This window comes from Vipera berus (assembly GCF_964194415.1).
Source record: "Vipera berus genome assembly, chromosome: 2".
Classification (NCBI taxonomy): domain Eukaryota; kingdom Metazoa; phylum Chordata; class Lepidosauria; order Squamata; family Viperidae; genus Vipera; species Vipera berus.
In genome coordinates, this window is record NC_138203.1 from 173928220 (window position 1) to 173954071 (window position 25852).

At 38.2% G+C, this 25852-nt stretch overlaps 1 protein-coding gene across 1 annotated transcript in view; it reads right to left on the reverse strand.

Annotated features, from left to right (window-relative positions):
- Positions 1-17196: 17196 nt before the first annotated feature.
- Positions 17197-25852, reverse strand: part of OGFOD3 (2-oxoglutarate and iron dependent oxygenase domain containing 3) — a 48117-nt gene continuing 39461 nt past the window's right edge. The window contains exon 9 of the mRNA XM_081318013.1: positions 17197-18156. Coding sequence (XP_081174139.1) covers positions 18020-18156 — 137 coding nt within the window. The 3' untranslated portion in view covers positions 17197-18019. The remainder of the gene's footprint in view (positions 18157-25852) is intronic.

Here is a 25852-nt window from a genome sequence, read left to right on the forward strand (position 1 = left end):
TTCCTTCCATCCATATCTTCACCAGGACCAACCTACTCAGCTCCTCTGCCTAGACAAGTTTAAGCAAGTGCTGTCATATACCCAGACTGTCATTCGTCTTCTCACACTTATTTTCTGTTATATTAATAATTACAACCTGGTGGCAGCTTTTAAAAGATTGTTTGCAGCTGTGTCCAAGGCTTTTAGGCTGTGTCTGGCCCTGCAGATTCTAAGCTTGTCCATCCCCACCTTAAAGGAATAGAAAGCTAACAATTCTTTTACTCATTTGCTGCCTGGCTAAGGAGTCCAAGCCTTGCCTATTACTCTTTTGCCCTTTGCATTTTCTCTCCCCCTCATCCCAACTTTGTCTTTTTCATTCTCAGCTAGCTCCTGCCTCCCTAGTTTTTCCTACTTCTGAAATTTTGCAAGCTGATTTTTTTTCTGCCATGCACCTGTAACATGTTCACTTTCTTCCCAGAGCTTTTTTTTCTCAGTTACACTTCTCTCTGTATTTATTCAGCCCAAAGGCCTCTGAATTCTTTGTTTCCCTACCTCCCAAGATTTCTTCATATTAAATCCAGAGTTCTCCCCATCACCAATAAAGATCTTTTGAACTTGTAACAATAAATCTCTTTATTCTGATTTTTAAAAAAATGATAGTTCATCTTTTCAGTATTAGTCATCATTCATTACCACTGATTCTCCTAAATCAAATTTTAAGTGTTCACAGATTACAGGAACACTTGAACTATTACAAAAGTGTCTCTGGCTTCTCCTTATTCTCTGTTTTGCTCTTCTTCTTTGGTCCTGGTCCTTATAGAACAGGGGTGTCAAACTGCCGGCTCGTGGGCCAGTTGCATCATGTGGAGGCCACACCCACCCCAGCTCCAGCAACGAAAAAAAAGTTGTGATACGTCATGTCACGGCACATGACACGGCAAGTTTAACACCCGTGTTATAGAACAATCAAAGGAGAAAGTCTCAATCAAATACTGTAGGTGAAGGTCTCATTCTTTGTTAGCAAGTGCCTATGGCTTCCACTCTCCATTATCAACCAAGAGACCGCCAGGTTGAAGGGTCCATCTGGATCCTTCATAATATTCTTGGACATGTCATCCATTTTTCTGTTTCCTTCTATTTTTATCCTGCCACTGCTCTTTCTGTCTCTTACACTACTTTTTTTTCTCCAGTACCCTTATCAGAAAAATGATGCTGATAACTTTTCTTCTTTGTTGACTTATACTTTAATGGTTTGTGTTCTGTGCAATTATAGATGTGCTACATATCTTGGTTTTTCTGGAGACTCTAGATCACTGACGGGATCAAAGACAGTTAAAAAAAGAAACTTAGTAAAATACAGATTTTGATGAAGAGGAAAATTGATAAGTGACTGATATCAAGTTCCTGAAATTAGACTTAATGATGCAAATTCTGACATAGCAGACCTGAATAATTTGAAATCCCTAAGTCATAGCAATATTTCTTTTAAAGGCTGCTTGGTACTGACATTTCACAAATATATTCTGGAGAGTTATATTTATAAGTCTTTGAACCTGTTTTATATGTTTATCTTTAATAATCCATCATGTGTTTGTTTTTATTATTTTAATTATGTAATGATACATTTGGAAAGGGTGTAAATTTGCATCTATTCCCTTCCCCTTTTTTGCCACCAGCCAGCAGCTGTCCAGTGAATCAGGATGGCCATTTCCAACTAGCCCCATGCTGCTAAGCTTCTCTCTTACTGGAAATCAAGAAGAAGCAATTTAGATTTTTCTTCCCTGATGGAAAGCCACAGCAGTCAAATGCCTGATTGCCTGCTGATCTTCTTATACTGAAATATAGAACTGCATGGGGCTAGATGGGAAGTGCCAAAGCTGGCTGTGATATGCGCTGTTTACTGTGGAGTATACATAGAGATGATTTTAAAGATAAATCTGTCTATTTGTGATAACACTGACCTTTGTGGTGAGCAGTTTTCAAAGTGTCTTACCAAGAAGAATGGTGTTGAAACAATCCTTGTGAAAGGATGTATCCCTTTAGTGTGTTGACTGTAGGGTGACACCATAACATAAAGCTGCTATGTTATATTTTCCAGGTGAAGGAGACGTCTCTAAGGTCGTGCTGATGAACTATGACTTAACCAAGTATTTGATAGATCACAGGTTGGGCTGGTCAATCCTCAACCTGCATGTAGCCCATTACACTGTATGCCACCAAAGGACTGTCAGCACATCATTCAACACCATCAGACTGCAGGACCCAGGTCAAGTCCAATGCTTTCAAGATGTATTTAATATTTTTTTAAAAAACAACTCTGCAACAATTTAGCACTTGTAGGAACCTGTTCTGAAAAGTGGACGCAGTTTAAAAATGTCATCACTCAGATTGCAACAATGGTAGTAGTGATACTGAAAACCTGGTGCACCAAGATTGGTTCTGATGAAAACCATGAGGGCATTTTAGCACCCCTCCAGGCCAAAACAAAACCTATGCAAACTGGCATTTATTATCTGTCTCAACGAGAAAAAGCTTTAAATATCTCAGTCCAAAGTACAGGAGAAACTGCAAGAAATGCAGGATGAGTGGTAGCAGAGGAAGCCTGCTGAGCAGATGGAATGCTATGCAGACATGCGTGGCACCAGAGAGTTCTTCAGCAACATAAAAGCAGTTTATGATGCTTCTAAAACAGGCTGTTCCCATTTGTAGTCATCTCCTGGAGTTGAACCAGATCAAAGATCAGGAAGAACTGAGAACTACTGGGCTGAGCACTTTTCCAAACTACTGAATAGTTGATCCTGATGTCTTACAACAGAAAGCCTAAGATTCCTCAGCTGCCACTCTTGGGTGCCTAGATCGGCCTCCTTCTACTGATAGGATCAAGAAAGTGATTTTACATATGAATTCAAATAAGGCAACAGGGCAGGACAGAATTCCTGCTGAAATCTACAAAGCCCTCAGACTTTTTATAGATATTCCAGTACATGGGTGTAGGATTATACAGATATTTGCCACTATCTGCCACTACTGCATTCCAGTACATCTTGGCAGATACCTGGTTCATAGACGAGATGCCTGAAGACTTCTGTGATGCCTTCATTGTGGCTTTCTATAAAACTAATAGAAGCAAATCAGACTGTGGAAAGTACAGGGTATTTCAATGCTGCCCACCACAAGCAAGATTTTTGCCTGCATTGTCCTCTACAAACTTGTCACTGTCTTGGAAAGGAACCACTCAGGGATACAGTGTGGGGCTAGTACAGCAGACATGGTATTTACCATGAAACAAATCCATCAAAAGTGCATTGAACAAACAAACTTCTTCATTCTGTCTTTATTGACTTGACAAAGGCATCTGACACTGTAAGCAGGAAGGCTCTGTAGATCATCCTGAGATGTTATGGATGTTCAAGGAAATTCATGAAGTTGATGGAATGACTGGACAGATCCTTTACAATGGTAATACATCAGCTGCATTTGCCATTTCCAATGGGGTGAAGCAAGGTTGTGTGTTAGCTACAGTCCTGTTCTTCATTTGCATATTATTACATGCCATCCAGGGTCTTTTTGACCTCACTGCTTGAACACATAGATGAAGTGCCTCCATAAGTCATTCAAGAAAAACTTTTTTGCTGATGACTGTGCTCCTAGTGCACAAAGACAATGGCTGAGAGTTTATACTGAACAAATTCTCAGACACTGCTATGCCTTTGGCCTATCTGCCTGAAAAAGAGCTGGTAGTTCTATCAACCTGTTTCAAATACCAACCCCATTGGTATTTGAACCAAAAATCACTGTTGATGATATAAGCTGATAAACATAAGAAGTTTCAAATACTTGGGAAGCAAATGATGGGTCTTTGGAAGAAAAAATGGACTCCAAAGGCCAACCATACTCTGTACTAGGATGCTCAATCAACACAATATCCATATCTCCACAAATCTGAAAGTCCAGAGAGCTGTGGTTATCTATGTTCTCCTTTATGGATATGAATCCAGGATTCTGTATCAATGACAGATCAAGCATCTGGAGAAATTTGTTGGAAGGCATGTCTCCAGCCTAGAGGTTTTGGATCACAGGGCTTCTACCAGCATTGAGTCCCTGGTATCACAGCCCAGATATGATGGGTGGGAAATGTCATTAGAATAGACATCCATCGTATACCCTGCCAGTTGCTCTCTAGTCTAGTGTATTAGAGACTGGAAAGAGACCTCAGGGTCATTACATATGTACAACATGTGCTATGAAGAAGCTGTGAAGGAAATCCTACACAGCTGTCATATTCAGCCAAAGAACTAGAAGCTATGGCTGCTGACACAACTTGCTGGCGAGCCCTGTGTTATGAAGCCTCCACTAGCTTTGAATAGACAACCATTAGTAGCACCACAGAATAATATTTATAGCTATTACAGTGGACTTCCAGTGTCCGTTGTGCTACATTCTGCGCTGCCACACTGCACGACCATCTCTGAGTTCACAGATGAACTGCACAACAGTATGTCTTCTTCGAATCTGATCTCTCTCTCTCTCTCTCTCTCTCATCCATCTTCCAAGTCAATTTCATGATACCTGAAGCAGTCCTCCTTAAGTGATGCAATTGGTTTGCTTATGAGAGCCATAGGTAAAGGTAAAGGTAAAGGTTCCCCCGCACATGCATGCTAGTCGTTTCCGACTCTAGGGGCCGGTGCTCATCTCCGTTTCAAAGCCGAAGAGCCAGCGCTTGTCCGAGGACGTCTCCGTGGTCATGTGGCCGGCATGACTAGACGCCAAAGGCACACGGAACGCTGTTACCTTCCCACCGCAGTGGTCCCTATTTTTCTACTTGCATTTTTACGTGCTTTCGAACTGCTAGGTTGGCAGAAGCTGGGACGAGTAACAGGCGCTCACTCTGCTACGCGGCACTCGGGATTCGACCTGCCAAACTGCCGACCTTCCGATCGACAAGCTCAGCGTCCTAACCCACTGAGCCACCGCGTCCCTATGAGAGCCATTGTATATGGCAATTCACCAAACTATGTTGAAATGGTATTGGAAAGAAAATGGGAACATCTGTGTTTGCTGTCGTGCATGAGGATTGTGGAATACGACTTAGAATAAATTACTTCAAGGACATGACTTGAGATCCATTGATAACTAAACATAAATTGTTTTGCAGAATTATAAAATATAAAGATACATATTTTTCAGCACAACTAACAGTCCAGCTGCCACATTTTGCACCAATAACAGTTTCTGGAAATGTGTCAAGGGTAGCCTCATATCAAACATATTGCAGTAACCAAGGAGAGGCTGATCCTAGGTGTTAAAAAAAAAAACACCTCTTGCCAAATTTAACAGCTCCAGAAGGGCTGCAGCTGGTCTATCTGATGTACTTCTGCTAAAGGGTTTCTTGGCATATAGCGCTGTCTGCAAATCCACTCACAGCTTAGGCTCAAGGAGTTCTCCCAGGTTGCAGTGGTCTCTGTCCTCAAACAGTCTCAATCCCCAAGTCCTCCAGTGGTGGGGAGAGAATTGTGGTATCTGTATGCCTGCAGTCATTTTATTCCTCAGTATCTGTGCATGCAGATAAAACATAATGCATTTCTTATTTCTTAGGTGTGAAGTAATAACTAGCTAAAGGAATATCTTGTTTCATTTTAAAAATAAATGGTTTGGGTAGGCTTTTTGAATGATCATTTCCTTTCTTGCTGCGTGGTGATTTGTTGGTTGAAACTTGTTCTTTGTTACCAACTCCACTGATTTGCCCCCTGTTCCATTGAAAAAGAGAACACAAGTTGTTTTAAGTATATATGGAATATTTTATCTTGATCTGCAAAGGGGCGCCTTTTAACTTACTGTATTTCTCCTGATGCTTTGGTGTGTGTGTTTTTTTTTTCATCAGAAAAACAGGGAGGTGCTTTGAATTCTCTTTTCTGCTTATTTAATGTAAAACACTTTGTCGTTAACCGATTATAGAAAGAATATATTTTCATTGACTATATGATGTTTTAGAATGTATTGATTTATTAATGGAATGTATATGGCTACCCATTTCACTAGAAGTGACTCTGGAAGGAAAGCATTGTGTTCATGAAATTCTCTAGATCTGTTTGGACCAGCTGTGACCCAGATGAAATAACCCTCGCTCATCAATTATTTCATATTCTGGGTTTCACTAAAGTTTGAGATGTTTCGGGTGGGGAACTGCAAGAGCCAAGCCTCCTAGAGAGCAAAAACTGGATGCCCACTAGATGGCAGCAGAGAAACATTCCCAAACTAACATCTTGTTGCACCCCTGCGGTTGTTTTAATACCTGCAAGCCAAAACTGATAACCCTACCCTTAAAATTTCTAAATTTTAAAATAGGGTGAGTATAATTTAGAAAAAAAGAAGAAGAAAAATAACTTGCATCCAACCAAAGCAAAAAAGGCATTTTTTCCCATACATTTTGCACCATCAACCCAGCTGCTCCATTAATATTTTTAGTCTAGCTTTGTAAATGAAACTTAAAAATTAATGGAACACAAGTGTTTATGGTAATCCACTCAGTAAGAGTGAATGACCATATTTATAATTAATACCACATGAACCACCTGGTAAAATCATTTGCTAAGTTTACCATTGCTTCTGTCAGCTCTCCCTGCAGTCATACCAGCCCTTGTTTTCCTGCCTTGCATATTAATTGCTCCTCTCCTCCCTTTCAATTGCTCATTGTTAATTTGATATTTGAACTTCTTCAAGACTGCAGCTGTGTAATTTTCCAACAAAGTATATTTCATTCCATTGCTTTTATTATCTGTTCATATATTTATTTGAATTATGTATATGCTGCTTTTTATGGTGTAAATTCTCCAAAAGAATCTTAGAATTTCAGCAAGAAAAAAACAAAACAAAAAAATATTTGGGGCAAAACATTTGAAAAATCTCCAAAGATTTCAACCTCCCAGGAGAGTGGGTGGCAATGGCTTTTGGAGACTAGAGAAGTGTCTAACTAAATAGGGTTCTATGTTGGTTGTTTCTTGCTTGGACTATACCACAATAAACAGAGTGAATGGAGCCCCAGATAGTGGTTTCCTTATTGTACTGCTGTAGGGAAAAATAGGAGGAATAGCATTATGAATGCTGCCTAAAGTTCCCAAATAAAAGATGGGTTATAAATCCAATATATAAATAAAGCAGGAAACTATAAAGCTTTCTGCTGCAATCCAGTGCTTTTCTTTTCAATATGAAATCCCATTGACTTAGCAAAATTTATTCTCCGAAAGCTGCATACCAGATTTCACTTTTATTTAACACACAGCAGAATCTTTCTACTGCTGTTATATGGAATCTACCTCAGATCTGCATGGAAATAAGAGCTTTACTTTCATAGCTGCAAACCTAAACATTAAAATTCATAAAGCAAAAACTGTCTTCTGGAATTATTGTTCATTAATATACAAAGTGGGATGTTCTAAGAAACAGATGTTTAATCCTTACTTCCCTCAGGACATGAACAATAAAGACAGCAGAGTTAGGATGAGATTTATTTCCAGTGCTTCTCAGTCTTGGCCATTTTCAAATGTGTGGACTTCAACTCCCAGAAATCCCCAGCCAGCCTTGTTGATTGGGGGAAATTCTGGGAGTTGAAGTCCACAATCAAAAAGCAGTCAAGATTGAGAAATACTAATATAGATCATTCTTGCACACAATATTTTACAAGGATTGTTCTCTATCTGAAGCCACTTTACTTGCATTCTTAAATTGGAAGTCTGTGAATTCTCAGGGTTTTAATACTTAATAGAAGAAATAGGCTGTGTGGGGTCAGGATGACAACAGCGAGTGGCTGGAGCCTTTCTATCTTGCAGCAGTCAAGATAGTGATGTAGTCAGTGCCATTTATTTTTCCTGGGGTTTGGGAAGGTTTTTGAATTTTTACCCTTAAATAAAGCCTTCACTTTGTAAAATTTTTGCCCAAAATAATGAAAAATTGAATTCTGTTTTTCAGCAGTTAGCCATTGAAACTGATACATTTGGAAGAGAGGAGGAGGAGGAGGAGGAGGAGGAGGTTGAGAGCCATTTACAGTTTATTAGTCTGAAGATGTCCACATAATAAAGGACAAACAAAATGTTTTCACCTTAAGAAATTCTGTGTTGTGCAAATGTCCAGCACTTTCAGTACCAAACCAGCAACTTACCATAAGGATCAGAACTAACACTGAACAGTTTTAAAAGGAAAAAAAAGAATGGAACTGCATTAGTCCATTGCAGCATTCATATTGGAGCATTATATATATATATTGTTTTGAATGGAGGTATTTTGAATATTTAAAATTGAAAAGGGCCCATTGGAGGATGACTCCTGCTGAGTTGTTAGATATCACTTTTCAGCCCCTACAAGGATAGCAGCATCAGCTTCTCTGGCAAGCTGCTGTAGCGACCCATTGAAAAAGGCTTTAGGGCTTGGTTCAGGACAATATGAAATTGAATCTGTATCAATTATTAGATTGGTTTTCCTTGCTGGTTATTTTTTTCTTTTTCTTTTTGGAAGCTGCATTAATGGCAGACAAATGGGGAAAATATTACCATTTGTTGAAAAAAAACAGAACTGTGTCCTTTTCTCTCTGTAGATTAAATTCGGAGATTTATGCTTGTTAATTTTTTGGCCAGGAAATGTCTTGTTTTGGTTCCTATGCATACATAGACAGAATTCTTTGGTTTTGGTTTAGATAAGTTGCCAATATTTTTTTTTTACTTTTGTGGTGTGACTGTAGCATGTTTTTTTTCTGCCAAGATAATAGCAAAATAGCAAATTGGACAAATACTGAAGCGCTGCTCCAGTTTAGCTGACTGGTAAATAAGGATGAGACATGTGGTGACCTCGCAAGCAGTTGGTCGCCTTTAAAATAACTGACAATCATATGGAAAGGAAATGCATTCCAGGGACTGCCATGCCTAGAAGCAGCAGGAAGAAGATGTGTGAAGTCGGTATGACAGCCATATTGCCACATTTCAGATTTGGAAATCTCGTAGTTGTCCAGAAAAAAATAAGCTTCTTTGTGTTGAGAAGACTTGTTATATGGAATACCTGTACTAGGCAAGAAAAGTTGTACTGTTCCAAAGGAAGTCTTAATTAACGACCCTGTAAAGATAAACGTGGCACTGTGGTTAAAGTGCAGTATTGCAGGGAAACTCTGCCCATAGCCTAGAGTTCCATCCTGAAGGGGCTCAGAGTTGACTCAGCCTTCCATCCTTCCGAGGTCAGTAAAATGAGGACACAGATTGTTGGGGGCATTGTGCAAATAATGCTTTTTACATTGGAAAATAGGGCTTGCAACTTGGGCGTCCTCTTGGATTCACGGCTCAATTTTGAAGATCATATAGGAGCCGTGACCAGGGGGGCTTTTGCCCAGCTTCGTCTGGTGCGCCAGTTGCGGCCCTATCTGGACCAAGATGCCCTATGCACAGTCACCCATGCGCTTGTGACCTCCCAGCTAGACTACTGCAACGCTCTCTACATGGGGCTGCCCTTGAGGACCACTCGGAGGCTTCAGCTGGTGCAGAATGCAGCTGCGCGAGTTGTTATGGGAGTTTCCCGATACTCCCATGTAACACCTCTTCTCTGTGAGCTGCATTGGCTTCCGGTTGCCCTCCGGGTGAGATTCAAGGTGCTGGTAATGACCTATAAAGCTCTAAATGGCTTGGGTCCGGATTATCTAAGGGAACACCTGCTGCCGGCATCAACTTCCCATCGTCCTGTGCGCTCCCACAGGGAGGGCCTTCTTAGGGTACCGCCAGTTAAGGAATGCCGGCGGGTTATCCCCAGGGGAAGGGCGTTCTCTGTGGGCACGCCGGCCCTTTGGAACCAGCTTCCCACGGAGCTTAGGACCGCCCCCGACCTTCGCTCATTTCGTAGGGACTTGAAAACTTGTTTTTTTTGAGTTGTCTGGCCCAGACTGAGGGGTTTTAATTTTTAATTAATGGGGTTTTAGTTAAGTTCAGGGATTAATTTAATCTTAGTTTTAATCGTTTTTAATTGTATATGATGTATTTTAACTTTTAATTTTCCCTGTAAACCGCCCTGAGTCCTACGGGAATAGGGCAGTATATAAATTTAAATATAAATAAATAAATATAAAATGCCCAGAATATGCTGTAAAGCGCTATGGGGCAATAAATAAGCCTAAATGCTATTGCTATTGCTCTAATGAAAAATAATGCACACTTTGATATAATGTAAGTATAAGCTCAGTGGGTTAGGACGCTGAGCTTGTCGATCAGAAGGTCGGCAGTTTGGCGGGTCGAATCCCGAGTGCCGCGTAACAGAGTGAGCGCCTGTTACTCGTCCCAGCTTCTGCCAACCTAGCAGTTCGAAAGCACGTAAAAATGCAAGTAGAAAAATAGGGACCGCTCCGGTGGGAAGGTAACAGCGTTCCGTGCGCCTTTGGTGTCTAGTCATGCCGGCCACATGACCACGGAGACGTCCTCGGACAAACGCTGGCTCTTCGGCTTTGAAACGGAGATGAGCACCGGCCCCTAGAGTTGGAAACGACTAGCACGCATGTGCGGGGGAACCTTTACCTTTACCTTTAAGTAATTTCAGTAATATAAATGTGTGGTCTTGTAACACAGATGTGCGTTACTAAAGGTTTCAGCCTTTATTTCTGCCCTATGGCAGATTAAACAATCTCACAGAAGATAAATCAGATAAAAATTTATTAGAAAAATAAACTGTAAAAAAACCCTTTTGAATTTTAAATAACCCTAAATAGCTATATTCAAAACAAAAAGAAAATATAACACTCCAAGCAGATGACAATATGGTGCTTCTCTGCTACAAATACGAATCTTCACAGCAGAATCTTCAAATGGATGTTGCAGGGCTTTCCATTTGATACAATTCATCATAACATCATGATTGCAAACAATGTGTTCAGTGTGAAAAATGGGTAAAAGTTGAAATTAATTAGAATTAATTAGTTTGTAGAGATTTGTTTAAAAAACTTGACTTAGTACCACAGTGAAACATAAAACAATCTAGATGCCAACCTTTTCCAGAACATGTAGTTTCCTATAGAACAAATATTTTTTTTCTTAAAGGAAAAAAAATCTTTGATTCCTTTTAACTACTCTTCCCTTTTTTTCTTGAAATTCAGAACTTTCTGAATTCCTAGTTCAGAACTGAGGGTGGTAAGGAAGGCTGTACTTTTCTCACCCTCCATTCAGAATTTCTGCATAAATTCTGTATCAAGATTTAAAACAACCAAATTCTTTATTTTGTCTCCCAGAGGGGTGGTGGTGGTGAGGACATTTGGGTAGTGTATGGACAAAGGACATCTCTGTTTTTTGTAAAAGTATATTGAGGATTTGAGCCTGTCCAGCAAACAGGTAAGCTTCATTCACAGTAGCTATGCTTGCCTTCAGTCTTTTCGTGTTTGAAGCTCTTGGATTTGAATTCTCCCTATTTCTTACAGAGGGAAAAGTGGATTGCTGCAAGAAGTCTTTTGATATCTTTGATATGGAACTTTGCCAAGGAGCTGTCTGTCTAGATTAGAAGCAACCCAAATTTCAGTATTTAGCTTGTGCAAGTTTTTTTTTTAGCCTTGTTACAGGACAGGTAGGTTAACCTGCTTGTATGACACATACCAAGGCCCTGAGTACAGATTCTGCCTCTTAGACACCAAGAAGGATAAAGCTATATTCTAATTATCCAGGAAAAGTCCCAGTAGTCCCACTGCTAAATATGGTAACCTGATACAAATAAAGCTCGAATTGAAATGTCTATTATACTATTAGTTTTGGCACAATGCAAAATATTTTCATGCTTTTGGAAAGTATGAAAACTTTGTGAGGAACGCGGAAAATTAATTCTTTCTTATCCTTTCCATCCATTTTGGATATTATTGACAGTGAGACATTGCACTGGTGGCTGACATCCAAATGAAATTCTGAGCTGATGAGACCGTGCCAGGGTTGCCAGAATCAACAAGTGATTACACTAAAATAGCAAAGAAAATTTACATGATTAGCTTGAGTAGCATCAGAGTTTTACTGTTATTATTGTGTTGATCAAAAAGATCAAATGACTCTATTAAAGTCTTTTAATACTTAAAATTGTAATTATAAAAGGGACCTATTTGACCTCATTAAAGAGAGATTATAATAATAGGCAATTATTACTTTTCCACCCTTTCAAATGGATTATATGTAGAATGAAGTTTAAAATAATCTTGAGATGTTTTCTGTATGGACCTATATGTAAAACCATGTATATAAACATGTGTCTATTATCACAGTTACACAGGTAAGATAGTCCTGATCTTAGGCAGCATGACAGGAGAGATATATGGCAGTTCTGAGAGCAAGAACAAATGCAAAAGAAAAGCAACCAAAGTGGGTTGTGTAATTTCAACTATCTTGTTAACATTTTAATAGTGACATAAATCAGCATTAGGCATTTAAGCAGCAAATTATCAGTGGGTACCAAATTACTACAGCGAATAGAATGCCTCTACTTTAATTTCATCTGGTTTGTAACCTGAACATGGTCAAAGAAAGAGCTTTAAAGATACACTCTTTAAAAATATATTTTAAAAGAAAAAAAAATATAAAGGTCCATTAAAAAATAATTATCCTTCCTCCCCTGCAAGTATAATCAATATTAACAGCTTATTATAATATCTTTTTTTAAAAAAAATCACCTCCTCCATCCCGAAAAACAAAAGTCCATTAAGAAGTAACATACTATAAGTTACATTAATAAAACCACAGAGTCCTTCATTTTAAGTTTATATCTCATTTTCTATTTAAACAAGTCCATTTCATTTTAAAATAAATTATTAAAGCATCACATCTGATCATTAACATCTTCATAACAAAAATTCTTAAAGCATCAGTATATTAATTAAAATCCATTAAATGTTACTGAAACTAGCAGATCATTTATGTTCATCCTGACCAACTAAACCAATTTTGAATTCTTTTTTTCCTCCCAAAAATCTTTAACTCCCTCAAAGTCCAAACATTTAATTTTTCATAATCTCTATATTTTTCTTCTCAAAAGTGTTGGCACCCTTTTTCGTGACTCTTTTGTGATTTCAGTGAACAAAAATTATCGTCACTCTTCATGTTCTCACTGTCACTTCTCACAAAATCTTTGACAGTTCCAACTAGTCCTTTTTGTAAATCCATCATAGAGAAGACATCCACATCACTCTTCTGGTTTGATGTTTGTTAAGTCTTTTGTAATTATAATAAATCAGCATCAAGTTCCATTTGTAAATCCATTATTCCATCTCTTTCCTACAAGCTATCGTTTTAAAATCCATATTCAATTCAATTTGGGCTTTATTCAATGGAATTTTCTCATCAGTATCATCTTTCAGTTTGATAAGAGATAGCATTATAATTATAGCTTTAGACCATTCATCAAAAATTTCCTTTACAAGGCCACTGATACATTTAATTACCTTCTAGTGCTCTCTAGTGTCCAACCTTCAAAGTCATCTTATTAGCTGTTTAAAAAAAATTGCCACGAGAAAGGTTTATTTTAATTAACTTCAAAGTCTTTCTTTAATTCAGATCCATCTGAACCTTTAATCCGTTTAAAACTTTCTAAAATTGGCACTCTACGTTTGCTGTATATTCTGGAGAAAAAAATCTCACAAAACTTTAAACTCATAATTTTCTTTTACCCAGCAAATACAAACCAACTTGCAGTTCTTAACAGTTTTTTTTAAAAAAAGAATGAATTTCAAAGAATTTTCAGTTTTAACAAGCAGTAAAAGGGAAGAAAAGGAAATGCCAAAGTGATTTTAAAAAATGAAGTTTGATCAAACCTTGACTCCATATGGAAGCTACATTAATGGCTCTGAGCTTAATGGAATCCCAATTGTTTGCAAGAGACTGCAGAAACATCTGCCCTCTGTTCACAAAACAACCCATCTGTCTGGAGTACTTATAGGTGATTCTCTCCTTCCTCCAGAGAGAATTTGGCAGTTCGGATGCAGCATCCAACTGCCTGTGGGCTGTAAGGTCTCCTGCTGTTCAGTGGGGAATCGATTTGGCATTCTTCACTGGAAGCTTCTCTCCTCTTGTATTAGGACAATAGGTTGGAGAAAATAACTTCGGGTAAATGCCAGCATGAACAGGAAAGGGACCTGCAGATATCCCAGAGCCAAAGTAGACGTGAAGAAGGCAGTCAGTTTTGGGAGTAAAGCCTGTCACATAAAATTAATGCTCTCACTTTTACAGTGTTTTTTGGCATAAAGGAAGAAAGACAATAAGAGATAAAGAAGCAGAGTGGAAAATTCAGAATGGAAGATGCAGGGCAAATAGTATATATGGAGAGGGAGACAAGGCAACAGTATATATGGAGAGGGAGACAAGGCAACAGGTAAAGGGGGGGGCAGTTTTTCTTCTTAGTGATTAAAACAAAAGCAACTGACTTGAGTAGTGGAAGGGGTTCTCTCCTATGTAGGGTAAGCAGCCTCACCTCTCTCCATCCAGTTTCACTTTAAGAAGGGTTTTTCCAATGCAAGTAAAGAAAGATACTGCTTCATTCTCATGGCCAGCTCTAGCCTTTGACTCTAGCCATTAGCACCTATTCTTACTCTGCATATATATCAGTGACATCACAGAATTGCAGAAGACTGAGCACATCATATGACTGAGTGTACTTTCAAATATCAACATTTCACCATTAAAAGAATTGTAGCCACGTGAAATAAAACTTTTAAAGTCAGCAACATTTATTTTGTATTTGTATTTATTTATATCACACCTCCATTATTTTTATGAATAATTTAAGGTGGCCAACATCCAACACATCTTCCTCTTCTATTTTCCCCACTACAACCCTGTGGTGTGGGTTGGGCTGAAAAAGAATGACTGACCCCAAATCACCCAGCTGGTTTTCAGGGCTAAGGTGGGACCTGAACTCGTGGTCTCCCATTTTCTAGCCTGATGTCTTAACCATTAGACCAAACTGGCTCCCATAATGGATGGTGAATAAAAATAAACATTTTTGCTTACTTCACTAAACATATACAGCATTAATTACTTAGTAAGAGAGTCAGTTAAATTATACATAGATCTTGGAATAGTTCATAGTTGTTTGCATATGCCAAAGGAATTTACGTCAATCAGACATGGATAATTGTAATGATAATTATGAGACAATTTAATTCTTCTCTGGAACGCAAATTAAATTCTGTTTAGAAAACAATTTTCTCATTAGTGCTTGAGTGGAAGATCTGTAGTGAAAGCCCTAATCTTGTCAGAAAATGAGAGACCATTCAGAATATATAATGTACATTTCCTTGATATTTATTATGCTTCGCTCCAGGCAGAAAAAATTGGACAGACAATAAAAACAATGAACAAAGTGGGAAGAAAACACTAAAGTGCCAGTAAAAAAACCTTTTTTTCCTAACTGTTCAACAGATTTTTGACAAGATCTTTATCAAGGATTCTTCATATGTTGACTGAAACATGTTGATTAGAAGTCACTGTCCTCCACAATTGCAAATTTTCTGTTTAAAGGTGGCAACTGCAAGCATATCTTCAAGTGGCTTTGAGGTTGAAGCACTTTTCTCCTGACTTCTCATTGACCAAAATGAAGGTTGAAGTGATCTAGCAAATGTGAAGGTATTTCTTGAGTGATCTGCATACAGGTAGTGATATTTGACTTATGATCACAACTGAGAATGGAGCTTCTGCCATTAAGCCAGCAGCTCCCAACCTTTTCTATGGCCCGCACCCTAAAATACTTGATATATTCTCGCACCCCTTACGAAAGTTTGAAATAACGGCAACAAATTATGCATATACACTATAATTTTGAAAACCTAAGTTTTCGCACCCCCTGGAATATCGCCTCGCACCCCAGGTTGGGAACCCCTGCATTAAGCAATATGATCATTCAAGCTTTTATTGCCACAGTCATTAAGGAAAACATTGCGATTGTTAAGTAAATCCAGCTTCCCTCACTGACTTTGGTTGTTGGAAAACCCCTGGGAAAGTTGTAAATAGTGATCACATGACCCTGGGATGCTGCAACCATAGTAAATACATGGTTGTCAGTTGTCGGGATTCTGATCATGTGATTATAGGGATGCTACAATGGTTATAAGCACAAGGACTAGTCATAAGTCCCTTGTTTCCCAGCCCTGTTGTAATTTTGAATGAACACCAGTGAATGGATGTAAGTTGAGGACTCCCTGTTAAGTAACTTAACTTTGAATCCTGAGCTAGAAATCAGACATCTGTGAGTTCTAATCCCATTTTAGGCATGAAAGCCAGCAGGGTCAGCCACTCTCTCTCAAGCCCAACCAAGCCACCTCACAGGGTTATTTTTTATAGGAAAAATAGGAGGAAAGAGCATTAGATATGTTTTGCCACTTGGGAGTTACATATAAAGTAACAAAGGTGGGATAAAAATCTAATAAAAATAACAAACTTGGTCAGAGATTTTCAGGGGTGGGTTAGGGAAGAGAATAAAATAGCTAACATTGGAAAATAAATAAATATACGCTCTTAGAATTCCCTTTCAAAGGAAGACAATTTTCTTATAGCCAATGGAAATCAAATCAGGCAGCTTTTGCTGTGATAAAAAAAGTTAGTTGGTGGGCTAGATAGGGTTGTTAAAAAGGAATATTGTGTGTTTGGTTTTCTCATAGAATGTATGTACTGGAGATGATTTTATAGATTGTCTAATACAAGTCCTGTTCAATCGGAAACTCACCATACCATTCTTGGCAGTGATCATCCAGAATTCTTTGTGTCAGATCATGCCATATTTGTTAAAATTTAAAGCTGATGAGTATTCAAACATCTAATATTTCAGGAATGTTGTGTGAAAGGTGTTTCACAGGAGTAGGTAAACTTTGTAAATACAAAAAAAGTTAAAATATCACTCATAAATATGACAGAATGCAAACTAATAAGTTTAATTCACAGTACTTTCCTATATAGCTTGATTAGAACACTTTTCCCACAATTAAAGAATACCGGTATATAGTCTAAGAAGGTTCTTCTTAAATTTTCCTTTGGTAGAAAGAATGCCACTGAAAAATTTATTCTAATAATTGCAGTGCAATTTGCACGAATCAAACGTATTGCTTCAATTTCTAATATGTTTTAAGTTCTACCAATTTTACTTTCATCTTCAGAATTTTTTAAAAAATTATTAAAGAACTATAAAGTTGTTTTACACTTACTCAACAACTGAAAAAATGAGGCAGCAAAGACCAGGTTTATTCAAAGGCAAACTTTAATGGATTTTCAAATCACTTGAATATTTATAATTTAAGATTGTAAGATTAAACAAGCTAATGAGCCTTTTCCCCCAGGCAAATAGAGAAATTGAGCCACTATTAAACACATTATTTAGTAGTTTTATTTTATTCTGAGCAGCCTCCTCTTAGCTTGTTATAAGAAACCATGGCTGAGATCATATACAATGGGTTTCTACAGGGATAATCCAATCATCAAAGCTTGTGGCTTCTTCCAAGGAAGAATATATTGAAATAAAGATTTAAAAGAAAAACCTGATACTCTTGTGTAAAGAGTAGGATACTCTTGTGTAGAACTGCAAATGACTAAAGCCATAAATCAGCTGCTTCACAGGTGTTCCAGGTTTCTATTTTCCAAAATATAAACAACTCTATGGAGTCTGGAACAAGGCATGATGATACTCCTTCCTTGCAATGTATTCCAGAGTCTATGAACATATTTCATAGGGCATCACAAATTGTAATTTTAAGAACTGATAAAAGGATTATTTGAAGAGATTAATTGATGGAGGGGTACTGCTTCCTAGGCCTATTGTGCAGTACCCAAGAGTTGGAAAAGAAAAGCCAAACCATTTTAATTGCTATCTCATAAAGCAATGTTATAAGTAACTTAGAAATATGGGCCTTAAGGCACTGATTTTGAAACACTTAGAAGTAAAAAAAAAACCTACACACACACACACACAATTTACTTTAGATAAAATTCAGTGGAATTTATATGATAATTTAAAAGTTTCTTTTCCCCTCCCACACAGAGTTTCTCTTGCCAATCCATCTGGCTACCACCTGTCATGTTAAAACAGGATCCCTGATACCGTGGTCCGGATTGCAGGTAAAGGAAATGGTGATGGCATAGCGAGTGCCCCAGTGGACCTTTTCAACATGATGGAGGTTCTCTGAGCCAGATGTGAAAAAGGAAACCCGTCCTGCAAAACAAGAATCTACAGTCAGGAGGGGAGCAAGATATACATCATTTACTTGACTGCTGATTCCTAGGATTCTGTAATTAGCTACTCAGCTTCAATCATCCAAGATTTGATCATTATCTAATGGTAAAGCTATCCTGTTCCCAGATCAAAATATCATTATGCAATTAACAGGATTTAAGAAAGCCTGTTTTTTTTAATATGTACATGATCAGTCCTAGAATTATTAAAAGAAAGGCTTCGGCAGGGGGACAAAGAAGAAGAAAAAAGAAAATATTTGCACGTAGTCTTAAGTGAACAAGACTTTGGATTAGGGTCATGCACAGCTTTGGTCTTGAAGGGGAAAAAGTAACCCGAATCAACAACTCCTTAAACCAAGTAAATCTTGTCCTGGGATCAACCACTATAGATGGTGATGCTGGGAAAACACCCAACTCTTCCAGAGAGGTACTAAATAGAGCACTCCAAGCATTTTTTTTTCATTCGAAAGAAGGCGAATATATGTGGCCAAGGATAATGTTGCAGGATCCAAACTGGGCTGGTCACCGGGACCAGAGGTGTCGTCTCTCAAGCTGTTAGACCCGTGCTGGAGCCTATCTTCAAGGAACTTCTCTCTAGCAGAGTGTGCTGTTCTGTGTGGGATTTATAGTGTGTCTGTTGTAAATGCTTTTTACATGCTGATTGGGGTGTGCTGATGACTGGCTTTTAGGTCATTAGCTGTCGTTTGATTGTACTGCCCAGCCCTCACCTTCTAAGTACTTCATAGGCTGGTGGTAAATCAGCACTCCTGTTGACTGACGAGGCACCTGTTTCCCAGGCTTCAATCACTTCCCTGGCTGTTTTTGTGCTTGCTCATCCAACAATCTAAGTAGCTGCAAAATTGAATGTCTGTCCTTGTTCACTGCACTGTGAGGCTACCAATGAGTTCAAGTCTCCTCGTCTGACTGCTTCTTGCAAACTGGTGGCCAGCTTCCTCCACCAGATGGACTCCGACACCAGTCCGAAAGCTTCAAAGACAAGTCCTTTGGTCCTGGTGACCAACCCAGACTGGATCCTGCATTTTTTTCATGTACCATCTGAAGTGCTGCATAACTTTCCCTTGATTGAGCTGTGTGCTTCTTCTAGAATAAAACCTTCAGGAAAAGATCTGGTTTAGCTATTTTCTTACATTCTGCATTAAAATTACCAAACAGCTACTTTAGCATATAAAGAATTTTAACACCTCACATTAAAAATGGATTACTAGACTATTTGTGTAGCTATGTGACATGCTTGGACTGCTTGTTTATATATTGAGCACCACATTGATACAATCAATCAATTCAGGTGTGTTCCAGTCTTTAGTAGTTTTGTGAGGGCACAAGCATACAAGGGAGACAACAGTGATAACAAGACTACCGCACCAACTGTACACAGACGGGCCACTTGATAGATAAATGTTGCGTCACTTTGTGAAGATAAATAGAAGCTTGCTTTGTACACATGATTAGAAATAAGCACTAAAATGTTTAGACAAAGAGACACAAACCATATTGTCATATTATAGTTTTCCTAAACAAAATATATTGTAAGGAATGAATTTCCTATGAAAAGCATGGGGTTATATGACAAACATCTTAGTTTCAACAGGGTAATCTCTCATTATTCAACACATAACTTAATTGGAATATATGTTTTTCCGATTTGGTAGAAAATACTCAGCAAGCACAAAATAAAATTAAATATTTAAAATAAATATTTAAATTTTGTACGTTGTTATTTTATTTCATAATATTAGTCACATTCAACAAATTGGCTATAATAAACAACAATGTGCGCAAAACATTTTGGGGTAGGAAAATGCTAGCAACCACAGCTCTGTCTTTCTAGCCAACATCCTCTTAACTCTCAACCATCTCCTATTCTTATAAAATCATCACATTATGAAGAGGAAATGTAATTTCTGTTACCAGAATAGAAATCAGAATTCCAATCGTTTAAATTTCTGATTGTGCAACTTCTGTATGGTTGGAGTGAATGTGATATTGAACAGCAGTTTCATATTGCAATATTGAATTGGACTTAGAGGGGACCGACCCCCTTTCACAAGTGATTTTTCCAGAACAGAAGAAACAGCAATTATTTGCACTCTCCTACAGGTGGCACGCAGAGCCCTCTCTGTGGGAACACGCACCCTCGCCCCAGTCCTAGGCCTTTAGCTAGGTTTTATAAAACCTTTTCGCTTTAGGACTCCGCTGCCATGTGCAAAAAAAAAAAAGGTTTAATCAATCAATTTCAACTTCTTGTGGGGAAAAAAAAAGATCTCACAAAGTTGGAATTGATTGATTGAACTTTTTAGTCCCACTCAGTCTGCTGTTACCACCGCAGCCATGCCCACCCAATTGGCCACACCCACCCAGCACCCGACGATACATAAGTGGGTTCTGGGTTGCAGTTTGGGCACTCGGTCTCTAAAAGGTTCGCCATCACTAGTTTAGTGAATGGCTTTCAAGAAGCGATAGAGAGTTACAATACAAAAAAAGAAAAAAAGGAAAAAAAAGCAAACCTCTACAATGAAGATGTACGACTTCGGGCAGCTCAAGGGTTGCAGTTCAAAAGTGATGGGGTCAATTGTATTTATTGTATCATTGTGGGGAGGCTTATAATAATACAACCATAATAAAAGAGGCACCTTTTTATTCATGAAAAGACTGCTTTTTAAAAAAAATAAAGAGGGAAAAGTAAGATAATTCTGACTTTCTTTCCTTTCCATTAGCAAACAGGGAGGTCTCAACATCCTAGTTCTCCTACTACAGAACTTAAAGCTATCTTTTAGGAAGATACCGTAGTGCAGGGAAGTTGGATTGGGAGTTTTGGGAAGGATGGGCAGAGGTAGGCAAAGAATGTGAGGAAGGCTAGGAAAAGAAGTAGAAAGGCAGTTAAGTGGATGAAATGGTTGGGAAGCACGGGAAGCAGCAGCTACATACGGACTGAGATGGCTGAAGAAGCAGGAGCTCAATCATCATCGTGGAGGGATTTCTGTTGCTTTCAATTAACAACGACTTAAACTGATGAACGACTGAAGGAATTAGGTGTGTCTAATGAAGAGAAGGACTGGGATGACATGATAGCAGTCTTCCAATATTTGAGGGGCTGTCACAGAGAAGAGGGGGTCAACTTATTTCCCAAAGCACCCGAGGAAAGGACAAGAAGTAATGGATGGAAACCTTTCAATGAGAGACCCAATCTAGAATTAAGGAGAAGTTTCCTTTTAGTGAGGACAATTAATCACTGGGACAGCTTTCCTCCAGAGGTTGTGCATGCTTCATCACTGGAGGTTTTCAGGAACAGACTGGACAGCCCTTCGTCTGGAATGGTATAGGGTCTCTTGAGCAGGGGACTAGAAGATCTCTAAGGTTCCTTCCAACCCTACTGTTGTATGTTCTAAATTAACTACTTGTGAGCAATAACACCACTGCAGTGCAACATTTTTCAGATGTTGCTATCTCTAAAATGCATAGTTTCCTAAAATGACAAACTACAGACAGAACCAAGGAGACCAGGACTCAGCAACATTTGGACAAATAACACCCACACCAATTTACATCACACAAAAAGGGATTTAAAGGGCCAATGTTCTGACAGATAAGCACAATTCAAAGCACACTGAAGATGCCCCCACCTCCTGAATGGAGACAAAACATTTGCAGCCAAATTGCCAACCTCGGAGATCAAACTAACAGCCCAGAACCAAGAAGGGATCTTATTTTCTGACAGAGAAAATGTCACAATTCTGAAAACTCCTTGGAAAAGATGTCTGTATTATCAAAGCCTCTACTGAAAAATACCTGGAAAAGGGGGGGTGTTGTTGCAAGGATTGGATATACAGGCAGTCCTCAACTTATGACCACAATGGAGCCAATTTTTGTTGCTAAGCGAGATATACGTTAAGTGAACTTTGCCCCATTTTATGACCTTTCTTGCCACAGTTGTTAAGTGAGTCACGACAGCTGTTAAGTTAGTAACCTGGTTGTTAACTGAATCTGCCTTTCCTATTTGAATTTGCTTGTCAGAAGGTCGCAAACCTAGAATAGTTAATATGACACTTCATAGTAATCTTTATGATAATATTTAATAGTCGAAATAGACAACGTTAAATAAGATTTAAGATTTACCGGGATGTAATTATGTATAACTGCACAGGGGATTTTAATCCCCAGTTAGTTTATATGCATGTTTGCTAAATGTTTGTTTGCCCTTTTCCTTTTCTTTCTTAATTTGAAATGTATATACTTAGTGTGTATGTGTCTGTAAATATTTAATAAATTTAATTTTTTTAAAAAAGGTCGCAAAAGGTGATCACATGATTCTGGGGCACCACAGCTTTCATAAGTATCAGTTAGGTGCCAAGCATCAAAATTTGGAACACATGACCATGGAGATGTTGCAACGATCCTAGGTGTGAAAAAATGTCATAAGTCACTTTTTCCAGTGCCTTTGAATGATCATTAAATGTAAGTCAAGGACTACCTGTACTGAGAGTCTGGCACGAGCTTGGAAAAGCAAACAGGCATCCTGTCTCTTGATGAGAAAAGGTCACTCTCTTGATACGAAGATTTTTTTTTTAATCTCATTTATATCCCGCCCTTCTCTGAAGACTCAGGGCGGCTTACAATCTAAAGCACAAATCAATGTGCTTAGCAGTAGCCTTCATTCTATGTATATGCCTGCTTATTAAGGCTTTCGCCCCCCCCCCAAGCGGCATTTGGAGAAGAAAAACCTAGTAAATGACAAAGATTACTTTGCCAAGCCTGCTATCACCAACTCCCCTTCTTCCAGCTTAATTACACATAATCTATCTAGATAATTTAAGTCACATCTCTTCTACCCTGTTGTAACTATTTGTTGGTTCTCCAAAATGATTTCCTTTACAGTGGTAGAATTATTTCCTGTTGCTACAGGACCAAGCCAGTAGTAAAAGATAATTTGGAAGCAAGTTGCTAAAAAGACTGAGAAAACTGTATTTTTGCCTATACTTTTGCACCAGTAAGCTAGTAATTAATCTACTGCTATCTCAGCAGGTGGCAGCACCGTTTGTCTTTTCCTTGTCAGCTAAGCGGAAGAGCTAGGTATGGAAATTGCTAAAATATGAATATTAGTGCCTACAAATTCTAGTCCATCAGTCCATACAGGGACTGCGTTTTGAGCAATTTAATATAGCATGATGATTAGTAGGATTAAGTGTTAAGTGCAGGAAGTGTCAGACTTATGCATTTAAATACATCATTACATCAAGCCGAGAATTTTGCTAAAATTGCTGTCTTAAAAGTATGATCAGTAGCTGAAGGCATAGGCAGGAGATTGTGCTATGATACATACATTTGTCAGTGATGGGAAGAACACTAAGAAAAGTGGTGAGAGGCCACACTCGGTGGGAATGAGCAGCCACAGTTGAGGGCTTTTAACCCTACCTGATTGTAGTATCTGAATTTTTAACATTTTTTTAATGTTTCTCTTGTTCTAAAACAGTTTAAATTAAGATCTGTTTAAGTGAGTTTTCTGCTTTGATGTAACTGATGGCCGTAAAGAAACAAAATTGCTCTTGTGCAAAACTACTATTTAAAATTACTGAATAGTTCTTTCTTGCTAATTCTGTAATTAGTATAAGCTTTTAAGTAAAATGTATTATTAACTTTCTAATAACCTGCCCCGGTTGGAAGAAAAAGAACATTATTAGCCTGACCGTGCTACTGGGAATAATAGGACAGCATGTGCTAGCATGTTGCTCTTTCTCTAGGAAGACAGAAGGCTGAGGAAATGCCCCAGAAGTAAAAAGCAACTATAAATTCCAATGATAAGATACAAACCTATGCTACAAACCTATTATTCAGGACACAGGGAGGAGGGTAAAAGGGAGAACCCCAACATTGTAAGTCACCAAAAAATATCATTATTTCAAATGAGTGTGATTAATACTTCTTCAAATGCAAACAATATCAGATTCTGAAATGGGACCTTTGCACCATAAGAGCATTGTATTTTCTACGTAATTCTATAAGGGTACTTAAAAACCTTATTTTAGAAAAAAAAATCTAGGCATCTCACAAAAACAAGCTACAGTAACAGTACTTTACCTATAAATCTCAGGAAGTCTAACGGATTCAACCTGGACATAAGCTTTGGGAGTTCAACTGTGCTTACTGGAAATGGAAATTCACTTCGAAGTGGACCTCAGCTGACCTCTGGGTTTATATGCTGCTCTGAAGGCTAGCTTTGCAGAATTCGTCAATCTCATGCCTAAGACTCTATTTTAAAAGCAGCGGACTTTGTTCCCTTAGTCTTACTTTCTTTCAAAACAACTGCCCAAACAAAATAAAGAAGAAAGGGCTCTGCTTCGAAGGGATACCCCTGGGAAATGTCACAAAATCAGATTGGTGTGGAAGTAAGCCAAGCTATTTCCTATTCTTTGGCACTCTGGATATTTTTTGCCTCAAGGCAGTATTTATTAAGCAGTGACCTTATACAGAGATCTTTCCTGTCAAATATGTGCAGTTTCTCCCCTCCCCCCCTACCCATCCCAACTGAGATCAACCTGTGGTAAAAAAAAGTTCATCACATCTTCCTTAAGATCACTGGATGTTTTATCATTAACCTTTGGATAAGAAAAACTGGCAACAAAATACATCTTTGTCATCGAAGACTTATAGCAGAGATTTTTAAGGAAATCTTGTAAAATTTAGGAGGGATGAAATGTGTTTGGCAGAAAAGTAAGACCTTCTCTCTGAGTACCTCCAATTCAAGGAAAGTGGTCCATTCCTCTCGGATGATATCTTTTCAGTACCTGATATTATGGTTGCTTGAGCCAAAATGCTAATAGTTTATAAGGCTCTCTGTTTCATGTGATTCAATGAAAATTGAGTATTTGTTTGTATTTATTTATTGCTTCATGAAGTATAAGCAACAATAAACCGTGTACATATGCTTTAAAAGCACCTCAAATAACAATGTCATGCATTGAAACATAAATGTCTTCTAAATCTTGCTGAATTATACTTTCATCCCTCTTAAATTATACAGGCTTTAATTTAATTGCATTTTTGGAATGCAAAAAAAGATAATCATTGTTCTGGACTTGCCTCCACAGATAGTTCAGAAACATGAACTATTCAACGAAGTTTTTTGTTGTTGAACTAAAACAAAAATATATTTTTTTCTTTCTCCAGCTATTTGTTGTTGTTCTTCTTCTTTATCCCTGTATAGTCATAACATGATTCCTAAAGGTACATCCAAAGAGCATTTCTTGAAGGCCTGATCTCTTTAAGATTTCACTTAAGTTTAGTATGCTCATCTTCAAAACCTTATTAAAATTTATTTAATCCAGCTTTATATAATAGGACATGTGCCAATTAATAGTTTCTAACAGGGGTCATAGTGGAGAGATTATGAACTTATTCCAGGTATCACCTGAGAAAGTACATACCTTGCCAATCACACACCTGAGTCTTCCTCAGGACGTGTTTTAAAGAGATAGAATCAGCAGCTTCAGATCATTAGGAAGGGGCCCCTGGACCTGACCTCTCAAGTGTAATGTTCTGTATGTCATCCTTCAGCATAAAATGGTTTCCCACAAGCAAAGAAAGGTTTTACTTTATTAAAATAATGCTCAGGGGAAAAAAGGACCTGATTAATCAGAAACATTTTCATAAAGGAAATGCAT